This window comes from Atractosteus spatula, chromosome 7 (assembly GCF_055471065.1).
Source record: "Atractosteus spatula isolate fAtrSpa1 chromosome 7, fAtrSpa1.hap1, whole genome shotgun sequence".
NCBI lineage: Eukaryota > Metazoa > Chordata > Actinopteri > Semionotiformes > Lepisosteidae > Atractosteus > Atractosteus spatula.
The window spans coordinates 61,153,333-61,175,312 of record NC_142712.1 but is presented as its reverse complement, the minus strand read 5'-3'; the positions used below and the strand labels follow the sequence as shown (position 1 = coordinate 61,175,312).

The following is a 21,980-nucleotide window of genomic DNA, read 5'->3' as shown; positions in this document are numbered from 1 at the left end:
TAATTGTCTTGTAGCTTAACTCCTTAGAATGCTGATCTGCAATCTACTTTAAAGGTTTATAATAAGTTACCCCACATGAGCAGGCACATCCAACTTATAAATGTGCTTTTAGCATTATGAAGCAGGACTATGGTTCTGCCTCGCTCATAAATTAATTAATTAACAAAAGCTTAATTAACAAAAATGTATCTTTTTTTCTGAAGATTTTTGAACATCCGGTTTTTCTGTGACACCCTCCCCATATGGAATAGCCAGTTGTGTGTTTTTTTCATTTTGACTCTCAGCTTCAAATGCTGTAATCGCACACAGGGAAGAATGTTGAAGTTCAGGCGACCATTTACTCTATATCTTGACACCTCACAGACTATTAGGTCCCATGTTAGACATTCAGGGACAGAGAGTACAGATGTCCTGCGCATGATTAGTCTCTTCGTATTTTAGACATCATACAGAATAGACAACATTTATTCTGTTGTAACAAAAGAATAATTTGTTCTGATTTTGCTGCATGATATACTTCTTCCCATTATACATTTACATTTTTCATTCTAGAGTCAATGAGAGTTATGCTTGCTAAATCATAACATAAACTCCATTAACTACAGTATGTGGTTCATTGTGGGAAGGCTACAGATATGCGTATAAAATTATCCTTTCTGTGGGATGTTTCTATGAGACTGTTTATTTGTAATCAAGTGATCATTGTTTTTTCTCTCAAAAGCTCTAAAAAAAGCCCGGCCACTTGGGATCTTTAGGGCTTGGGTAGGATGAGTGTCAATTTTTGTTTTTCTCCATTGACAAGATCCCAATATTTGAGGAGGGTTTCTGGGCTGGTTAACAATTAAAAACACCCTTTGTTTGAAAAATACAGTTGGGACTGGCACACTTTAATAAACATATCCATTTACGTGCTTAAATTTCTTATATTGATCAGTTATTGGAAATATTTTAATGCTAACAGTTGCATTGCAGGACCTGAAATGTTATAGGGTTTCCTGGATGGTTTCGTCTTACAGCACAATTCAAGACTAGATTGTATTTTTCTCATTAGAGAAACACATATATACTTTATAGTTAACATTGACATTTAGTTATGAATGTTTAAGAGAACTTACAAAATAAAGTAATTAGAGCTGTTTAAAAGGAAGTCAAATTCTTTCCTCAAGATGACACTGGAAGTGTAAATGGCCAGGGGAATAAGCTTACACCCCCACATAAAATCTATTTTATTCAATCCAGAAATACTCCAGGTTTACATGATAGCTGCTGGTTTATTCCATTGTGCTCAGAGACTGAATACATTAGTTTTTTAACAGATCTTGGAACCTTTACATACACTTTCAGGTATTCTGAATAGGTATCCAACTCTTTATAAAGACGTATTTTAATATAATGCACAGCAGTGAAAAAAGGAATGGCCTATCAGATGGGAACCCATCTTCTTCAGCAGGAATCAGCAGAAAACAGACTATTTAAGCTTAATTTCTCACTGACATTTGATTGATGTAAGAATGCCATCGAGATCTTTAAACTCAAGTTTGAATTTCCTATTAAACATTTTCACGTCATTTGCAATATGGCAGAGCCTTGCTGAAACAAATCACAAGATTTATAGGGTATATAAGGCCGATGTTCATTATTTTTGGTGGCCATTTTAAAAACATTCCTCAATGTGGGTGTCAGATGTGCAAGCGCACCCTATAATTCTTGCAAGAGTTAACCTTGGTGGTTATAGATTGTTCCCACTTACCATTAAATGTGAAGTGGAACTTCATCGTAGGGCAGTCTGCACATTATGTAAAACAACTCTCCCTGCATTGTGAATAAAACGAGGTTTGGTGTGTCAGGGATTCAAATGAGCTTCATATTTATATGAACCTGACAAAGGGAAAAGCAAAGTCAATATATCTGTTAAAGTGTGCTTGATGTGCATTATGGAAGAAATTATGGAAGACAGCAGGATCCTGTTATGTAACTGAGGTAGTACGCCAGCTGGGTTTCATCCCTGTGTTTCACATGTAGCACCTATTTTACCCATTTTGGGACACGGTGCTAACACTTAGCCACCCTTTAAGGAAAGGTTTCTTTAGTTTTGCTTTTGTTTTTATCCTTATACTTTGTACACTAATTCGTGTCTGGGTTTATGAGTATGATGAAAGTTAATATTCTTTCTGCTTGTGATCTGTCTTTATGAAGAAACATGACAAGTGTTTGAGACTACGCAGGACAATTGTGCAAGAGTGAATCTTAATAGCCATTGTTATTATAATTTTCCGTTTTCAGTTCCATGTTCTAGAACATTAATTTGCCCTTTTTATTGTCTGTAGGAGAAATGAAAATGTAAAGCTAAATTTCAAAAATCGTACTTAAAAAGGCTTTAAAAAGCTTTCCATACTCACATGTGTGACATACTGTACTATGGTTAAAGTCACTCAACTCCCCACTGAGTAGGCGAGTTACAAAGTTACAAAACACTCAGTAGGAATAAAAAGTTTCAGAGCATTCAAGAGCATTTGTGAAGCAGTTTTCAGTTAGGAACAGCTTGGCAACCTGCATTATCCCCCTTTCTCAGATTATGAAACATTACTGTTTCTCAGACAGATGATCCCCCAGGATTTCTGGGAAGGAATATCAAGAAAAAGAAAATTGTATCAAATTATTTGCCAATGCTGTTCTTCTGACTTTTTTTGTTGACTGACTTCAAATAGGGGGAATTCACTGACAGAATGACTTGTGCTTTTTACATCTTGAAACAAAAAAACCTTTGGGAAAATTTGAGATGGAATAACATCTCCTTGTAAGCATTCTGAGTAGACTATCGAAAATGAACTAAAATTGTCCTAAAATTTATCAATAAGTTATTCAACAATTGTTAGGCTAAAGACTAACTTTTACTAGCTGTCAGAGTGGATAGCTGAGAATTTGAAACCTTTTTAAATCAACAGCCTCTAATTGTATAGTACAAACTTTCAACTAGACACTTCTGCAAAACTTTTGCCTCTACGGTTCTCCACTGCGTTGTCTAGAGAAGGAGGATTAAATCCTATCATTCAGTCTTTATCACAGGTATTGTCTTTAGGTTCAGCATTTCTGCTCCGGCATTAGATTGTACAGTAGCACTCTACACTTGTCCACATTAAAAGGTCATCTGCAAGTGCCCACAAAGTCTTCAGTTCAGTCTTTTTGAATTTTTGAATTTCATTTATTGCATCTACAGTGTTTTTTTAGTCTCTGTATTTAGGCATCTTCAGGTATAAATCTGGAATTGTAACAGTCACAATTACCTTTTGTTGTTTAAGGATTAAGTACATTATTCTGAGTTACTTGCCTTTTCATGTCTTTTACAGGTGCACTTTTAGTCTCATGGTGGTTAGTGTTTCATATGTACACCTGATTTATATAATGTGTATGTGGCACTAAATTCTCTGTATCCCTAGAGCAATAAAAGTACTGTTATTTTGTACTCGATGCCAAGCTAGTTCTCCAAGCGCAATCGGGGCAATTATAAAGATGAATCATGTCTTGCAAAGATGTAAGAAATTGAACGTTCTTTCAGTGTAGAAGTCAGCTGTGAATGTTATAAATGCAATAATTCCCTTGAGCTCATTTTCAAAGCCAACAACGCATCTGAAGTGTTTACCCAAAAGTCAGGAAAGTATTAATGGCTTACTTTGCTGTAACATGCAGTAGTGAAACCATTTCAAAGTGCAGCTAAAACAAGTAAAGAAAAAAAATATTATATCTGTAAAAAAAGTAACAGGATGTTTTTTTCAAAAGCACATTCTGCTTGCACTGAGTAAACCCTTTGCTATTCATTTCTATCTTTGTTCTTTTACATAATGCACCTTTAGCCATTCTATTCCAAAGAGCCTGTAGAAATAAGGCAGGATGATTTTCAGAAGATGTCCCCCAGGCTGAGGCCTAATACACAGCCAGTCAAATGAATAGACCGTGAGGCCTATCCTCTCTTCGTTGTCCAGGCTGCATTCATGTCAGCTTACTGTGGCAACAGTAAATGCCAAGTGCTTTGCTTTTGCCAAACTTTATCGCTTGGTCCTCATCTGCTATTTAGTTATTCAGAAAATCTTGCAGTCATCCACCTGTTTACAAAATCAGATTGGCCAAGTGTCCTGTACAACGCCAGAGGTCAGAAACCTGAGAGGACAGACTGTTATCACAAGCAGCCCTCTCTCTCTCACTGGCAGCAGGACTATCTAGTGATTTGCTTAGAACTTGGGTTACCCTACCTGAGCAATAGCAAAATTTCTACTCTCTTTTACCTCTGCTTGTAGAGCAGGAAGTACTCACTGTACCTTCCACTTGAAATATGTAAATATTTACTTGCATTGATAGTAGTTAAATTTAGATAAGAAAAGGCAGGTCATTGTTTTCATGAGATTTTATACAAATGAATTCTATTTTCCAAGGTTTGAAAAACTCACTGAACATACAGTGTTTATGCTTATAACATTTGTGGTTTGGTGAGGAACAATCTTGTATTTTGTTCTGATCCATACATGAAGATCAACAGCACGTTCTAACTTCTTTGACAGGCTTTTGCCCATTTAAGTTCCCAAGACATTATTTTCACGCTCTTGATAAACTTGAAGACTCGAGGTTGACCCAGGATTAGGAAGACTGCTGCACTGTCCTCAGTGTTGTAGGTGCAGGAGGCAAACAATGACCATAAGGAACCAAAAAGAACTATAAGGACCATAAGAAATAAGGACTGAGGTTTTCTCACTTGAGTTGAAAACTCTGAATTGCACTTCATATCAAATAAGTGGGTTTTAAATGCAGTGTCGCCTTGGCTAGGCATCTCGAGAACAAGGCCTCCATCGCCAATTATAGGGTTAGTAAAGGCAGTTCTGAACGGGCCTGTGTGGCTTTGACCACAGTTGCATGGAGGAACTCCTCTTGCTCAAGGAAATTGCATCAGCCATGATTACCAAGCAAAAAAAGTGGTATCTATAATCGTGCTCGTTTGTTGTAACCTTATGTTCGGTTTTTCAAGACTGCTCTAAGCTCTTAAATGGAAGAAATGATGAACATTGTAATAATTATGGCCCAGAACATTGATTAATCTAAAACATCAATGAAAATCTCAAACAAGCAGGTGTAGTGTTAACAAAAAAAAAACATATGCATATTGACATGTCATGTTAGACCAGTCTGGGTTTTAACAACTTTGTCCCCAACTATTATGCAGTTCACCGTCAGGTAAAAAGGGTTTTACCCTGACATCTGTGTGTCTCCAAACTGATTAAAACACAACAAATAATGCTGTCTGGTTGACTCTACAGTAAAGAAAAACATTTAAAAAAAAGCATAGAAAAACCACAAAGCTGAAAAAAAAAACACTTTTTTTCAGCAAATGGACATACATTACAGTAAAATACTCAGTAATTTCAACCTTTTCTGCATGGATATATAAAATTACTTCTTTTTTTTAATAAGTCCTTCGTAGAATCTAGGGAATTGTAATGGTAAAGAGATTGGTAAGAGAAGAATCTATTTTTAGTGGAAACACCAAAACGACAGAACAGAAACGCTGTTTAAAAAACCCAGTGCTCTCCCTGCCCCCAGTAGAAAAAACAAATCACCTTGAGAAGAGCTAGCTACCTCTTGGGCTTCTGCACTCCCTACCTACAGCTCTATTCTTCCTCAGCTGCAGTCAGTAAATCCCGTGTGTAACAGGAAGGAAAATGAACTAAAAATACAAGTACAAAACTGCCGTGTACAGTGTGTATTCTGACTTTATCTGCCTACAGCAATAAATTGTGCAGCCTGAGCCTCCCACATGATAAGCAGCAGTGTCAGACAGCAGTCAACAATCAGATTGCTGGGATGTGCGTGCCTCACTGCGTAATAGGAGTTTTCCATCTCTTTCCCTTAATTTCCACACTTAAATATAGGGCAAGGTCTATATAAATATGCCAAGGAAATTATATCACAGGCGAATGTCTACCTCTTAAACATGCTGTAAAGTGGCTCAGTGGGTGTGCCAAATTATGCTCAATCAGAAACAAGGTACAGGATGAGAGTTCATGAAGTTTCTTTTTGCAGTGTTTGATGACACTTCACAAAAAAGACGGACAAAGACTGAGTTAACATGATAAACGTCGCCAGGAGAATAAAAACAGCAAGTTTTGGAAAAGTCCTTGAATACCGCTTTATTTATTGTGAAAGTAACTTAGACATCTGAGTGCAATATGCACCAATGGAAGGTTTTTAAGAATTTGACTCCTGAACACAAATAACAAAAGAACCTCCACACAAAATTCAGTAAATGGGATTCATTTACCACTTTGCCACTAATGCAAGCAAGGCTTGTCACATGTAACTTTGGAAGGCTGCGTTACAATGAGACAACTTTTGGAGCAGGTCTCCTTTAGGTTTTCTGTAGGGCTGGCATAGGTTTCAGACACAGACAAGGGATTTGTTTTTGTTTTTTTTGTGGGTATAGCGGGTATAGCTCACCACATCTGATGCTCAGCTTAAAGCTGATTGGCCAGTGAAACACTCGTGATTGCTTTCCCATGCGTCCAAAGGGAACTGATGCCAGATGTTGGAGCCTGATTGGCTGGCATGCTAGCAGACCTTTTCTATGGAGATACAGAGAGCCTCCCAGTCCACAGGGCTTATTACAGAGCTATGGCAAACAAAGATAGGCTAGGTATATGTCACGTACCAATTGTACAGAAGGACTTGAGAAGAATCAAACCTGAGAAGCAAGCAAGTGGAGTTTATCTGGATGAAGGAAGCATGGGCCAAGCAATAAGAGCTGGTGCAGGACAGGACCTAATCATGAGAAGTCTGAAGTGTAGTACCGGTTCTAATGAAAAAAATCTATTGTCTATGATCTTAACAATCATCTTCTATTTAAAAGAAATAGCTCTCAGCATTGTGTTGCTTTCCTTCAATATCTTTTTAAAATGGTAAAGTAATTAACAAATGAACCCCCATCTGAAATAAAAAGTGTAAAAATTTTGCAAAATGGTAAAATCAGGAGAAATCAGGAGAACAGTTATAACTTTAAATTACATGGAAAGAGCAATCCACACAGAGATTTAAGGTATGTTAGGAACCTACTTCAATAAAGTCCCAAGCAGCTGAGTTCCACAAGAGTTTTAGAATAAGCTTGTTGAAACAGTCAACTGACTTCGTAAATACAGAGCATCCTGGAGCATAATATTTACCAAAGTAAATACTTTGATAAATTCAATGATATTCAATTCCTAGTTTACTGTAATGTTTTCGGACAAAAAAAAAACTATGTTATTTTCATTTAAATTCTTTTTTATGAGCTAGGCTGTAAACACAAGTAAATTCAGTATTTACTGCAGGGCTGTGTGTTGTGTAATTCCAGCTTTCGAACTTCCAGCAGGGACCTTATTGCAGCCTCACAATGTTCAGAAGGCTGAATTTTTATGCTTGCACCAGAAGCATTTTGGGCCTGACCTATCACGAATAACAAATGAATAATGGACTTCCAGACAGTTATATGAAAAAAAAAGCTCTCAGAACATGCCACTTATGAGCGGAACCTTGTGGGAGTATGTATATGCACTATGAAAAGAGAGGGGGGATTTCGGGGATTATGAGAAGGCAGTTCAAGGGAGGCCGGTGAAGCACTCCGTAGGAGGCAATCATTAAAACCGCATTTTTGTGTGCCAATTATTACCGACACCCACACTGAATAATGTGCTATGTGTGGAAAACACAAAAGCTGGAATGAGAGGAATAACGGGAGGCGGTTTTGGTGGCGGGGGTAGCCCGTTTTTGATGAACGCGGGTCAGACGAGTGCTCAGGCAGACTGGCTGACATTTCGTGTAGGCTGGTACAGCGCTCCCATTCTCCCACCTCCCGGAGAGAGGTCTCACTTCCACACAGTCAGCAGTAGGTGTTTCTGATGGGCTTGCTCGGAGGAGAACTTCCCTGGAAACATGCTCATGGGTACAGGCAGCGCCTGTGCTCAGGTACAAGAGCGGGGGATGGCAAACAATGTGGAGGTCCCCTGATTATCTCCCTGGAGGCTGCCATTGGGCACAGCAATGGGAAAAAATCACCCAGTGGCACTCCCTGCATGCCAGCTGACTTAATGCATCCTTATATTGTTGAAAGTGGATGTGATGTAAATGCATTCTAGTATGTAACTGGCACTGTTTAAAAGGGCATTACAGTTGCCAGCAGTTTTAAATGCCACTTCTTACAATGAGCTATAGAACAGTATGAATTCTGTGTTTATTACAACCCTGTCAGGTAGGTAAAGCCACTAAAATCTTCAGCATCCTACTAAATAAAATTATTTGAAAAAGTGAGAGATTTCGATGAGTAAAACTGTTCCCTGCATGCACCATCCTGCTTGGATTCTTTCAAAATATGTTCACCTCTTGAATATTTCTCTTTGGTTTATGACATTAATTTTTATAAGTAGAACTTGCATGTGATGTTTTTCAAAAGTGTGCTTGGATCTTTATCATCTTAACTAATGAGAAGAAACTGTTTTTTTATAATATCATAACTCTTTTGATGGGTTCAATGACAATTTTTTCTTTATTAAGAGGTGGGATCTCAAAAACATCATTTTAGTTGAGCAAAGTACAAGTACAAGATGTATATTATTATAGTAGTGAAACTGGGACATTCTGCTGTGTCATATTCATTGAACACCACACACAAAAAATGCTTTCTTACTACAAAGAAAATCTGAGTTTTCTGTAATGTATTTCAGGTGAAATTCAGATCTTATAATATTTCTTTTCATTTTAATGAGTTTTTAAAGAGCTAGGCTGTTAATAAAAAGTATCAATATTAATTAAAATACATTAACATTTTGCTTTTTTCTATCTGCAATCCAAATAAAGGCTGATTACTTCAGAGCAAAAACAGCTGCCACTAAAATGACATGAAAGTGAAGATTTTAATTAGTGTTTTTGATAAGCACTCTTGTTGGGAAATTACTGCCAAGCAAGTGGCAACATGGAGATGGGCCTGCATTTAATTTCAGAGCACAGATTTATTTACAAAAAGGTATTGTGCCCATATAACTCAGGCTTCTTCAGCATTCAACAGAGGATGTGAGTTTGAATAGCTACAGTAGATACAAGTGCTCTTAAGCTGTGCAAAAGTTTTGTTTTTAGTTGATCCTCAGCTATTTTATAATATACAGTATGAAAGCTGAATGGCTATCAACAAAACAAGTTGGTATTTTGGATTTTGTTTTCCCACTTAAACATCAGCTTGTAATTAGTGACTGGTGGCCCCTAAAGTTGTCGGCTAACACATGTTGTCAGATTTTCTATCCTACAGTATTCATAACACAAGGTTACAAACACAGGGGAGCCAGTTTGGCAGTTAGGAACCGATTGACCTAGGGACCTCATCCAGCTGTTTCATGAAAGAAGCCAGGGTACCAGCTTCAAAAACACCACTATTATCCCCCCAGCCCTTTTGGTAAAGAAGTGCCTTTGGTTAGGTGTTCTTTCTGCTATTCTACTGATGACTTGCTAATGGAGAAATCTTGATCAGGTTAGAGACTATGGAATTCCCCATAGCTGGCACCAATACTTTCTCAGAAGGCTGCAAGCATCATTGTACCAAAGTTGATAAGCGAATCTCTCTGCTCCCCTTTAAAAGGTAGATGGCCTTTTCTGTAGTAAGTACTTCTGTTACTACAGCTTTGTGCAGCAAGAAGAGTTGATTTTGTCAAATCCCTTATATTTGTCTACTTACATTATATACCTAGTACCCAAGAGGAGCTTAACTCAGAAAGGAATAATATCCAAGTGCAATTGCAATAGGAGTTCAATCAATTCCTTTGGCACACTTGTGTAAGTTTACTCTATTTTTCAGACTCCAAGACTGCACCACCTCTCATTTCTGCTTCCTGTTTGTCTGCCTATGCACACTAGTTTTTGGGAATATGTCATTTAAATAAACATTCTAACTGTAGTAGCCACAGAGGAGAAGTGACTTTGCAAAGCTAAAGATACAAAATATAAAGACAGCGATCAAAGAAAATGAGACTGTGGATTTAAAGCACACTGGCTTTTCCTTGTGGTTGTGTATTTTTTACATGAATTTGTTACTTATAGATGCTTTAAGGTTGATGAGAGAGATTTTCAAACATTTTTGCAACAATGAATGGAACATTTGGCAAGACCTGAGCTTTTACAGTACTTATCTCAGTATTAGTGGCCACACCCCCTCACACATCTAAATGGATGTTTAGAGATAAGCATGTCCTAGGCAGAGCTGCATATGCTTTAACCTCTCCCATTTGTCAACAGAGGGTGTCTCAATAAACCAGTTTAATACATCAGCAAATTTCCAGTAATCTCCTAGACTTAAGCACCTGTGAACTGTGCTTTCTAGGACAGTACAGATCAGCTCCACATCTATCTATCCATGACAATCTGCATTCACTGTATGTAAGATTCTGAAGTCTGTGTAAAGTCCTCCTTTTAGATTTGTGAGTGAGAGAGGAGTTTGAAATAAAAATAAATTTAATTGGTAATTTTACATCCTACGTCTGAAGGGAAACAGAAAAGAGGGAGTCACTTTCTTGTACATTTCGGTCCTTATGCGTTACTGGGTTTTAGCGGACTTTTATATTACTGGACTGGTAAAAAGTTGTCGTTGAATTTAAGAATCATTTATGAATGTGCACACAGTCCTTGCAAGTGTAGGAGCAGGATTTAGCCTTTTCAAATTTAGAAGTAACCTATATTCAGAGCATTTAAGAATCTGATTGCAACGGAAGCATTTTTGTTAAGCAGAAAAAGGTTAAGACACATTATTTTCTAAGATCATGTTCTGCATGGAATGCCACATGAATTTAAGAACACACAGTAGTTGCCAGTAAATGTTCTTAGGATCTCCATGAGCTTTTTTGTCATAATATGCCATGCAGTTCTTCGTCAACCACAGAGTTACAGCACCTAAAGTAGGTCAAGGTTATGCAAGTATGCCATTATCTCAGAGCAGCTTTGGAAAAATGCTTCTGTTTACCAAAAATCTTATCTCACCTTTTTCTTGGGAATTTGAGAGCAGATTCTTCTTCATTTCATAAGCTTTGGTTTTAAAAAGACAATTCTTTGTTCAATGCATAAGGATACTTGTTATTTTTCTAATAAGCTGAATCATATCTCTATGGTTACAGACTGAAAAAGTTATCTAAGGACAAGACTGCAGTGTTCAGAACACAAAACCTGCCACCCATTTCTCAGTGTCAGACTACAAGCTGTTTCTGCAGAACTGTATCTAGTGGGAGTGTAGTACACTCTACTGTGAAACTGCAAAGTCTAATCAGCTCACACTAACTGGCTTTACAAGTTCTTTACTTTCTTCAATGCGTTTCAGGTTTTAAGGCTTAGTACTCAACTGTGTGGCAAAATGAAAGACACTAAACTCAAATTTGATGTGATACCTTGTATTCAAGTTGATCGACATTGTAAACTCTGAGACTGGTACAATGTAATAGGGAAGAAAATTTGACCATAACGGAGAATCTGCCACAAAAACACATCATGTTATATAAGAAAAATAAAATAAAATTGGATACCAATGCAATGCTACACTTCAAAAAACACCCTATTTCAATTTTTGAACATTGTCCATGTTGAAATTAAAAAGCTAGTAATTAAAATGCAATTCACAGGAAGGCATAAAAACATAGAACATTTTGTACCAAATGGTTTGAAAGTGATAGGGCATAATATTACGAAATATTAAATACTGTTATTTAACTCTGGAGTCTTTTAAGTACACAACTGACATGAGAACTGATGTGTGATAACACATGTTAAATGGGAGTCAGAAGGTTCTGTTGTCTTTCTCTTTCAAAGACATAGACACTGGCAGATCAATCAATTTTACTGCTGACACCAGTTTTCCTTTTTTTAAAGATACTGTTGGTTTTCTTGAAGGGGAAATGCTTAATATTGAACTTTGGGCCTTATCTGTGCATTTAGGATCCTTGGGGAGCACCTGTTTACAGAAAACTTTGAAAAGACAGATGATCGTAACAGGTTTTATAGAAAAACACAGCACCATTTTAATTCCCACATTCACTGCAAGAACAGATTGTGTTTGATTGTTCCTTTTATGGTACTAAAAAAATGCGCTATGCATTACTGTTAGGAATTGGATGGACTTGAAAACAATGCTTTTATAAATTGCTTTATGAACTCTTATATCAAGTTTGAGCACTGTGTTATCTAATATGCTTTATACTCAGTGTTTGTGTTTTTAAAATGTGGCATTTTATAGAGCCAAAATTTGATCTTCACAGTTTTTTCAGCTGCCACCCCCTCTGATTTTAAAATCAAAGGTTATGAAAGCCGAAATGAAAGAGAACACTCTTCACTTCTACACAACTTGTCCTAAAGGTGTTCACATGGCTGAGCAGCGGCAGCATGGCATTCATTATACCACCAAAACAGAGCAGTGACAATCTTTTAAAAAATACCTTCTTTCAGGAATCTAGGCAGACTGAGCATAGGTGCAAGATTCCTTAAACATGACAAAAACTCTGATATGGTTTCCTTCACCATCCAGTCATTTTCTCTTCTATGGGAAAATAAGGCTTACTCCACCAGTTATGACCAGAAAAGGACAACCCCGATCAATCACCGTATGTATAACCCAGTGATTGTTCATTTCATTTAAAATGTCACTTACCTGTGTATAAAAATAATAAAAGCAGAAAGCAAAACCATTCTATATCATGAAGACTTTGAAAGCTTTTCTTACTGATCATACAGTACACTCACTTGGTGGACACTAACATTAATATACAGTATAAATCTTTTTATCTCATAGTATGGTTTATGGTCTACATAATTTCTCAAGTAGTTGGTAGAAACTAAAACATGCTACAAGAAAGTGAATCCCACCAGCATTTGCATTATATCCATTTATCATTGCCAAAATCAAAAGCAAATTACCTACCTTAGTGTATCACGGTGGTAACTGTAATCAAAATAAATTATATCAGTTTAGGTAATTGGATCTGTCCCCACGACACCATCTATAAATTCAAAACATTTAAATTCTGATACTTTTCCAAACATTGAACTTGTTATGGCTTGTCTTGCCTAACTGCAGTGTCTGTCTGAGACATGGTATTAAAACACAATGCAACAGTATCTCTAAGCACTAAATGAGACAGTTCACTCAATTTTTTTTCTAAATGGATCTTCTTTTTTAAAAATCACAGGAGGAAATTGGTTAATATTCAGTCAGTTTTAAAATATGTGTGCATGGGAAGACTATAAATATTTTAGGGTATTTAATAAAGTACACTTTGTCAGCGAAATACCTAACAGAACAGTGGTTCTACATTAGAGTTCACTGTGGCAGTTCTTTCTGTATCCTTGACTGAGCCACCATGGTGGTAGAAATGTTTGGGTTTTTCTGAACATTAGGACCATCTTCTCCACTTGAATTTTTCTACCACCTCAAACGTGAACAAAACTTACTTGAGTCGCCTGGTAGGTATTTCTTTATTCCCTTCTACGTGGTTAGTATGACCTGGAAAAAAATTATGAATGAGAGACACCTGTAGTATTAATAAACTGAAACACAGAGAACCAAATGCAAAGAACGTCAGACAGAACATCAGTCATAAAGCTAATAAGGGAAATTCGCTCCACTTCACAAAAAGTGCAGCCCACTCAAATTCATGCAGCTAATGTTAATGGAGGGACTTTAATAAAACATTAATGTTCAGAGTATTAATTCATAGCAGTCACTATATATCTGATAGTGGTGTCACTGTAAAACCTCTGCTATCACTTTCTGATCTTGTTTTATTCAAAACTAGTATCAGTAGGTCAACACGTTGGATATTTTGCCATTTATCAGTAAATCTGGTCTTGTGATACAGGAGCTACCAATGGAAGAGTAGGTAACAAACTTGCAAAATACTGAATATCCAAATGCAATTCACTCTATCCCATAGGTATACACTATATGTAGAGTATACAGTATATGTACTTTAAATAAAGACTTGTATATCTCTTTGTGTTGCTGATTCAGATAATCGGATGATGGAATTTTCCTTCAGTTCTGTGCAAACACATCCTCTTCTCCTTTTTTTTATTTACATCTAAAACTATTACATCACTGAGACAAAAAGATCATTCTGTGCTGAATTTGTGCCTCTGCAGGCTTATATTCATTTCCCAAGAACAATTTAATAGTACCCTACAGTGCAGTCGTGTTTCTAAATAGCATTGTACAATCACCATAATTAGTGCTCATAAGTGCATGGTGCATCAGAAAGACCAGGCTTGTTGCAAAGCTCTAAGTATGTCTGCACATATAGCGTACATGTTTGGGAATAAGTGAGTGGCCTGCATGTTAAATCATTTATAGTAGAAAAATAAAAATAAAAACGCCACACGCAAGAGCTGTCTTGGTGTTCCACAGAGGCTGATCTCTGTGGTTGATAGTGTGAAGGGCTGTGGTTACACATGAAATGCAGCTTTTATGAAAAGACCTTTTTATTATGCTTTCTCAAGGCATGTGGTAACTTTAGGATAGAGGTTATACTGTTTTCCACAACTCTAATAAGATAGTTAAGGTACCCTGCTGAAAATACTTTTATAGCAGGGGGAAAAGCTAACGCAACGTGATCAATAGCATGGGTGTAATTCCTCAGTTTGAACTCCATAATAAGTGTTTTACAATGTAGAATAGAGGAAGATTCAGAATGCTTCTGTCCTGCAAGCAGAATCAATTGATTGAAGATCCCTTCTACACATAATTGCTGACTGGGTTTCTACATCAAAATCCCTGGTTTCTGCTGGGCCAGAACAAGAAAGTAATGAGAATGGTTTACAACAGAAAACAATAAAAGCTGTAACTCTGTTACTCACATAGAAAAAAAAAGAAGCAAATATGCTGTGTTTTTTTGACTGATTGTTTTCCCCAGACATTCACCTTACATTTGTATGCCAGCAGAATTAACCTAAACATCAGTGAATCTAAATTATTATTTTTTTGTTAAAACCACAAAATAGAGGTTAAGGTGGGTATATCTCCTTTAACAATAAAAAAGTGAGTCGGTGAAGCGAGAGCTTCAGCACAGAGATTATTTTGTCGTAGTTTTTTTTTGCTCAAAAACTAAGATTGTTGCGCACACCAAGACTTGTTTTGAGCATCAGTATTTTTCCAAATGAATAGATTTGACATTCATTGGACTGCATGTCAAATCCTTCATCATACAAATTGCAGGGCACAAACCGCAGGCTTTACAATGGGAAAATTTTATTGTTATTGTTTCTTTGTCTAAATATGGCAACGGTCTTCATGACAAAGATAGTAATTATATCTAAACATGGACTGTTCTATGTTTATTAAGAATTAACCATGATTGCATTTTTGCATTTTGGTAACATCTGAAGTGTGACAATGGTGCTACTTGCTGAATCGAGGAGATGAATTTACTGAATCACTGTTCTACTTTAGGGTGTGTATACTTAAGCTTGATTTGACCTTTTACGTGTGTACATGTGTACAACACCAAGAGAAAAAAGCTACTCTGGTACAGTAAGAAACACCAATATCGTTTTTCCCTTTCGGTAACAACGAAACAGGAGATACATTTAAAAAAATTAAAAGGCTAAAACTGGAGGGAGTTTTCTTTTCAAAGAGGTGCAGGCTTCTAATCATACTAGAAGTTGCAATCTCTTTCCAAAACAAAAGAGCCTAAACACGTAATTGATTCCCTCATTTTTGCATTTCATGGAAAAAATAATTCAACACATATGGATAGATCTGTAAAGGACTTCTAACCATACTTGCAGGTCTCAGCCTTTTTAGAGGCCTCACTTTAAGTAGAATCCACTTCTGAACTGAAGACTAAACCCTGGAACACTGAAGCACACTACAGCTACAGTATGTGAAAACTATTCGTATTACGTGTGCAGTGTATGCCAGCCATTTAATGCTAATGCATCTTATTGCAAACTGCAGGCCTCAAGGCTATGCAAAATAAAGGTTAGCTGCTTTTAAAGCCAAATGTCCCACAGTTCTCAGATGTGTCCCTTATATGGCAAATATAAGAAAACAGAAATACATTACTAGTATTTGTTATATAAATCTCTTTAGTTATACATGTAGCTTTTTCACTACTCCAGTTTTAAATTTTTTACGTATTAATAACGGAAAATAAAGAGTTGCATTTCCACCTCAATGTTTAAAAGAGGCTGCACAATGGAGCGATGATTATTAGTACGACTGAATGAAGTACAAAGTAATTCACTGAAAAAAAAAATAAATAAAGCTTTTTCATAACTCAGCTTGATGAGTAGTAGGTTTTGTTACAAATGTTTGAAACTATCGAGAACATAAATAGTCATAACTTAAAACACTTCTTTTACAAAGCTCCTTTTTTCAAGGTTATTTTCTTCAAACAGCCCTGCAGTTAAACTAACCTACCAAAATGACAACTGTGTCCATAAGAAAAAGAGCAAAATATTGCTTTGCGGCATTTTGTGAAAATAATATAAAAATAATTTCTATATTACAATTTAACCTTGGCTTGTAAATTCCCAATGTAATCACATTCTCTAGTCCACAAACAAAACACACAAACACCTCTCTTTTTTGTAACAATAAACTAATCTTTTTTTCTTTTTTTGCTATTTACATTGGTACCTAATGTGCAAATTAATAATTTAAAGTAGTGTAAAAGTCTCAAATTAATATAAAATAACATTTTACACTTCTAAGGGTGAGAGTCCATGAAACTGTTACATACAAACGAGGAAGAAAATTGCAGTATGTTCAGTAAAAATATGAAAGAGAACTAAGAGACAGTCACAGCTTTGACCAGGGACATTTAGTCACATTCAATGTGATATTTGAGTACATACAAATCTATAAATGGCTGTCTAAAATGAATGTATATTATCTATTTGGAGTATATCTTATTTAAAAATAATAAAGAAAGAAAACAGTCCTAGAGACAGATAAAATTCTATTATTTTTCTTGTTAATAAAACACACTTCATGACAGTAGCTTTGTAATATATTTTGTAACCAATATTTAACAGGTGAACTAAAAAACAATCAGGATTCCTGTCTACTGCCAAAAATATTTTATACTGAAAGTTTCAATAAGTTTTGTTTTAAGTGCTATTTTTCTGTTTACAGATATCTGCATGTAATACTGAAAATGTAAGCACATTATAATTACACATAGCAACTGCTTGTGTCATTGGTACAGTACATTTTCAGCTCTTCCTTTCTGAATTAAACTCACATCCATTTTCACACTCAGCTGGATCTGCTGTGTGCGAGTTTAAATTTGCCTTTTCTTCTTCGGGAATTTTGGTGAAGGTGCACAAGATTTTCTCAAACTAAGATACAGTAGAAATGTTCTGAAAGCATTTTGTGTTACTGGTGTATACCTGAGAACAATGGCATAGCTGTATTTAAAAATTACTTTTTATTGTTTTTGGCACATTGGTTTTATGTCAGAATTTATGCGTGTAAGCAGTAACCATTTTAATCTAAAGAACACTAGCTTTGAGTGAGGAAAGAAGAAAGAGGGAAAAAAGACTAATGTACATAAGTCTTTAATCTAAAACTGCAAAACTAGCATTTTGCATACAACTGTATCTAACTACAGTTGTACAGCCTACAATAAGCTACTTTAAAGTTGTGTGCTGTGTCTCAGTTTCTGGAAGTTTTTAGCTTCAAGCAACCAGACGTCATATCAAGACACAAAAAATGTTGGGGCCTGCAGTTGTGGCAGCTGAAGCCTGTAATGCGCTACAAAAATGAAAGAATAAAGCCTTGAAGTGAGACATTATTTGTGCAAGGACATAAGGGAGGGATTATGTGAACATTTCTGACACTAAAGCAATTATTGCTTTTAGATGTATAACTCTTCCTAGACATGAATATAACAGCAAATGCCTTTGAACAAACTATTCTATACAAACTATTTATAAATTAATCTATTCTTTACAAACTCGCAGATAAAAGTCATAAAGCATTTGACCGTTTCTAATTCGCACTAAAAGGGAACTCACAAAGCTCCTCATACTCACTGTTGAAGATATTCACTTCTGTACATATGCTTTAGTTACAGCAGAAACTACTTATTTTTAAAGTGGTACCCTACAGTATGACCGTTTCTGTCGAAGCGCTTCTGTGCCTGTTGCCTGATAAAAGTATTTCATTTTCTTTATTTTTCATACTGGTTTGAAATCTAATTAAAAGCAGAAAATAGAAATTCAAACCAGACCTATAATGTTACTCAGGAAAGCCCTGGCCAAAGCTGTAAACTGAGTTTCAGTTCTACCTTCTTCATTATCAAGTAACTGTGTCCTTCGATATTGAGGGAAAGGTAACAGGAGTAAAAGGAACTGTTCTTAAATAGAGTAGGAAATTTGTTATGGTCTACTGTATGCCATTATTTTTTATTATTCTTAGAGCACAAAGGGATATGTTTCCATTTTCTAAGAGAATTTCTGCGGCTAGCATTAACCAGCTGGTTATACCAGCTGGCGTGTGCTATGGGCTATCCAGGTCTGTGCGTCTTTCCTTCCTTTTCCCTACGTTTCAGCTCCTCTTTGTAGCAATACGAACAGTAGTTCTCTGTCTCTGGCCGGCCATAGAAAGAACAGTTCTCCTTCTTGCACCGGTTTTGCTGGAGTGTGTAAACCGGGCACCCCGTGCTGCGGCCTTTGGTTTTGTCATGGCTTAGCCAGGCCTGGGGGGAATCGTCATCGGCAAATTCAAGGCAATCCCGGACGTCGTTGGCATCGAAACCGTTGGTGTAGGTGTGTGACTTGTGTTCCCCAGGCATGGTGTAAGAGAGGGACTCGACTGTGTTCACTGTACGGATCCCCGACATGCGGGCAGGGCTGTAGCTTTGAGAGGATAGAGAGCGGTTCTGCTGTGGGTAAGTAGCGCAGGTCTTTAGAGTGCCTACAATAGGTTTGTAGGTATCGTCCTGGAAGCTGGACGACTGCACGTTGACATCTCGTAGGTGAATGACGCTTTGCCTCTGGATAGGTGGTGTATGGCTATAGTGGGCTGATACTGGGATGGGCCCAGATTTCTTAGCACCATTGCTGGGGGAGGAGAAAGGGGGGGGTGTCGGGCTGTGCCTCTCCTGCAGCTTCAAAACCAGCTGGGAGGTATGGCTTTGGTGCAAAACCGGAGAGCAGCCCTCCCGAGGCGAGGTGTCTGTTTTTTCTCTCGGGAAGCTGGCTTCTTGCTCCGGCTTCTTAGCATCGGACCCGTTGACGGCAGGCTTCTTTTCCGACTCTTTCCTCTTCTGCTCTTGCTCCGCACTGAACCGCTCCTGGGCGTTCGTCAGGTAGAAACTGATCATCTCCTCGTGGAACTGGTGGCGGTGGCTGGTCAGGAGGAGGCCGGCGAAAATGAACTTGCGTTCTCCCTGCATGGCTGCTCTGAGGATGTTGAGGCTCAGCTTGACATCAGTGCTGTACTTCCAGTGGTCCGACACCTTCTCGTACGAGGGCTTCGACGAGCTGTTGCGCTTCTCCACGGGAGACGCCCCCGAAGCCCTCTCTGTAGGGGACGGGCTGGTGGTCTTTTCAGATGAAGACGTGCTGGCCGACTGTCCAGATTCCTCTTTGCTCCCTTTGCGGGATTTCGATTCTTTCTTCTTGCTCTTCTCCCCGCTTTCCCCGTTCCTGCCATTGCCGGAGTTGGATTTGCTGATTTTGCCATGGACCAGCCCCCCCAGCCCCCCCATGTTCTTTTTCAGCTTGATGCCCAGGGTTTTGCTAAGGCTTCCGAGTTTGTTGGCAACCGAGTCGGTCCGGTTCTTGTCCTTCTCCTTGCGCTGCTTGTCCTTCTCCTTCTCTTTGCTGGGTTTGCCGTTGTTGACGTTGGAGTTGCTGCAGACGGATTCGCGGTCGGAGTCCATGGAGTCAGCCAGTGACTGCACGTCCTCTCCCGCTGAGGCTGTGGGTGACTCTGGCTGAGCGAGGGGAGCCTTTGGGAAGTGCAGAAATAAAAAGGACATGAGCATCTCATCGGGTATGCTGGGAGATCTCCCTCGAGTGCCTCCTAACCAAGGGTCTCTTCTGCCCAAACATTTTTTTTATTTTCCACATTTATCTTTTTTTCAGTACGGATGACTGGCTGCAAGGGGGAATTCACCAGCATCGGTTTTAACAAATATTTGTCTTTAGTGAGTGCTTCTCAAGCTCGTTATTTACTGTAATTACTCAACATGTTTGACTCTGACCTCCTAGAAAATTCTAGAGAAGGATATTTCAACACCCTTACTTTTTATTTTAAGTCACAGATGTTACTTGGGCTAAGAAACAAAGATTTAATAAATATGGTTAATGTAAAACCCCCAAAACTAAATAACTAAAAACAGTAAAAAAATAAGTTTAAAAATTCAGATTAAAAAATGTTATAACATTAATGGTGCATTTTATCTAAAAGAAACTGAAGTAGTTCTTTTAATGAGATATATTCTTCAGGTCACAAAATAAAAAAAAGAAAGAAGTACCCTTGTTTCTGAAGGAATTCGAATCCATGTTACATTCATGTAGTTGTGCAGGAGGTTTAGTTTTGCTTCCAAAGACAGGATAAGACTGAAGAGAAACATATATGTTATTCGACATTGCTGTATTACTTCCACAAATTTTTCTGTTATATTTCTTGTCAAATGTTATGATAGTGATCTTTAAATTGATATTTATGATACCTTTACTACATTACAAAGGGGCTGTAAGATGTTTGAGTAATGGCAGATGCCAAATTTAAAACCAAATGATTAAAACCTAAATAACCCACATCTATACAGAATACATTTGGAACAGGTAAAAGTGAATGTACTTAGAATGACATTAGCATGTGTGCCAGCTGATGATTATGACTCTGCATGAAGGGGCTACAGGTGGCCTTCTGAAGACCGTTAGGAGAAGCGTGAATGCCACACTGTCTTGAGAGCACTCCCAGGCAACTCAGAAAGTACCTAAGAGTCTCAAGTGAGCTAATCTGCATTAACGTTATTGGCCAGCTACAGTATGTTTGTTTTAACTAGATATCTGATTAGCATTTCTGCATCAGCCTTTCAAAAACAAATTGGACATCAAGATGAAGTGCTAAACTTTAGATCTTCTGAAAATTAATACCTTATTTCCATAGAAGGCTGTTTCTTCCCCCCCCACCCGCAGAAAGAAAAAAGGCACTGGCAGTTTTTATTACAAGCATGGCAAGCGGGGCTATTTCATTCGGGCTGTTTTGAATTTATACCTCCCAAGTACATTTCTTAAATCTCCATCTCCTGGCTGCCACACAGTACAAGATCTTTCCGACACACAAAAAAAATGTTTTCCATCTGTATTTGTTCGACATTCTAAATCAATGACTGAAAAAAACTCTGGCTGGATGCAGTGTGGCGTGGTGATTTCTCTGTGCAGACCTGCGGGCGATCGGCTGACTCACTTGGCTAGCTTTGCGTTATCGTTATCATCCTTCTCCCACTCCCAGTCCCTCCCTGGGTCCACTGCGAAGTGAAGAGGCAGCAGCTTGTGTTCGGAGTCAGTCAGTGGGATAACCGCTGGAAACAAACAAAGGAGAGGGGGGTTGCAGCTTAAACTGAGAGAACACAAAAAGAGGGTGGTGGCAGGCCTTTAGTTAATTCCCTATGCCCAACTCCAGAGGCCCCAGCTCAAAAAAGGCTGTTTAAATGCTCTCCTAACTAGAACTGGCTGAGAGGATCCAAAGAGAAAATCCGGTTAAAGGACTCTGTTTGTGCTGACATTACATGCTGTAGGTGGCAGGATTTCAGCACAAAACCATGAAAAAATATTTTTTTGGGTTGCACAGCTGAAGTGTTGCAAGTATTTATGTTGTGAGCAAAAAAAAAATATTTTAAGGTTTTAAGTGTTTTAGGTCCACACGAGCTGAGGTGTGGAAGTGGCAGTAATAAACACTATCCTGAGGGTAACAGACTTTCTTTTTT

General features: G+C 37.7%; 1 protein-coding gene across 1 annotated transcript in view; it reads right to left on the bottom strand.

Annotated features, from left to right (window-relative positions):
* Positions 1–15,260: 15,260 nt before the first annotated feature.
* Positions 15,261–21,980, bottom strand: part of otud7a (OTU deubiquitinase 7A) — a 107,649-nt gene continuing 100,929 nt past the window's right edge. Inside the window, exons 12-14 of the mRNA XM_088920395.1 lie at positions 21,461–21,575; positions 20,520–20,604; positions 15,261–19,991 (exon numbers count right to left, since the gene is read on the bottom strand). Of these exons, the coding sequence (XP_088776521.1) occupies positions 18,543–19,991; positions 20,520–20,604; positions 21,461–21,575 (1,649 nt within the window). The 3' untranslated portion in view covers positions 15,261–18,542. The remainder of the gene's footprint in view (positions 19,992–20,519; positions 20,605–21,460; positions 21,576–21,980) is intronic.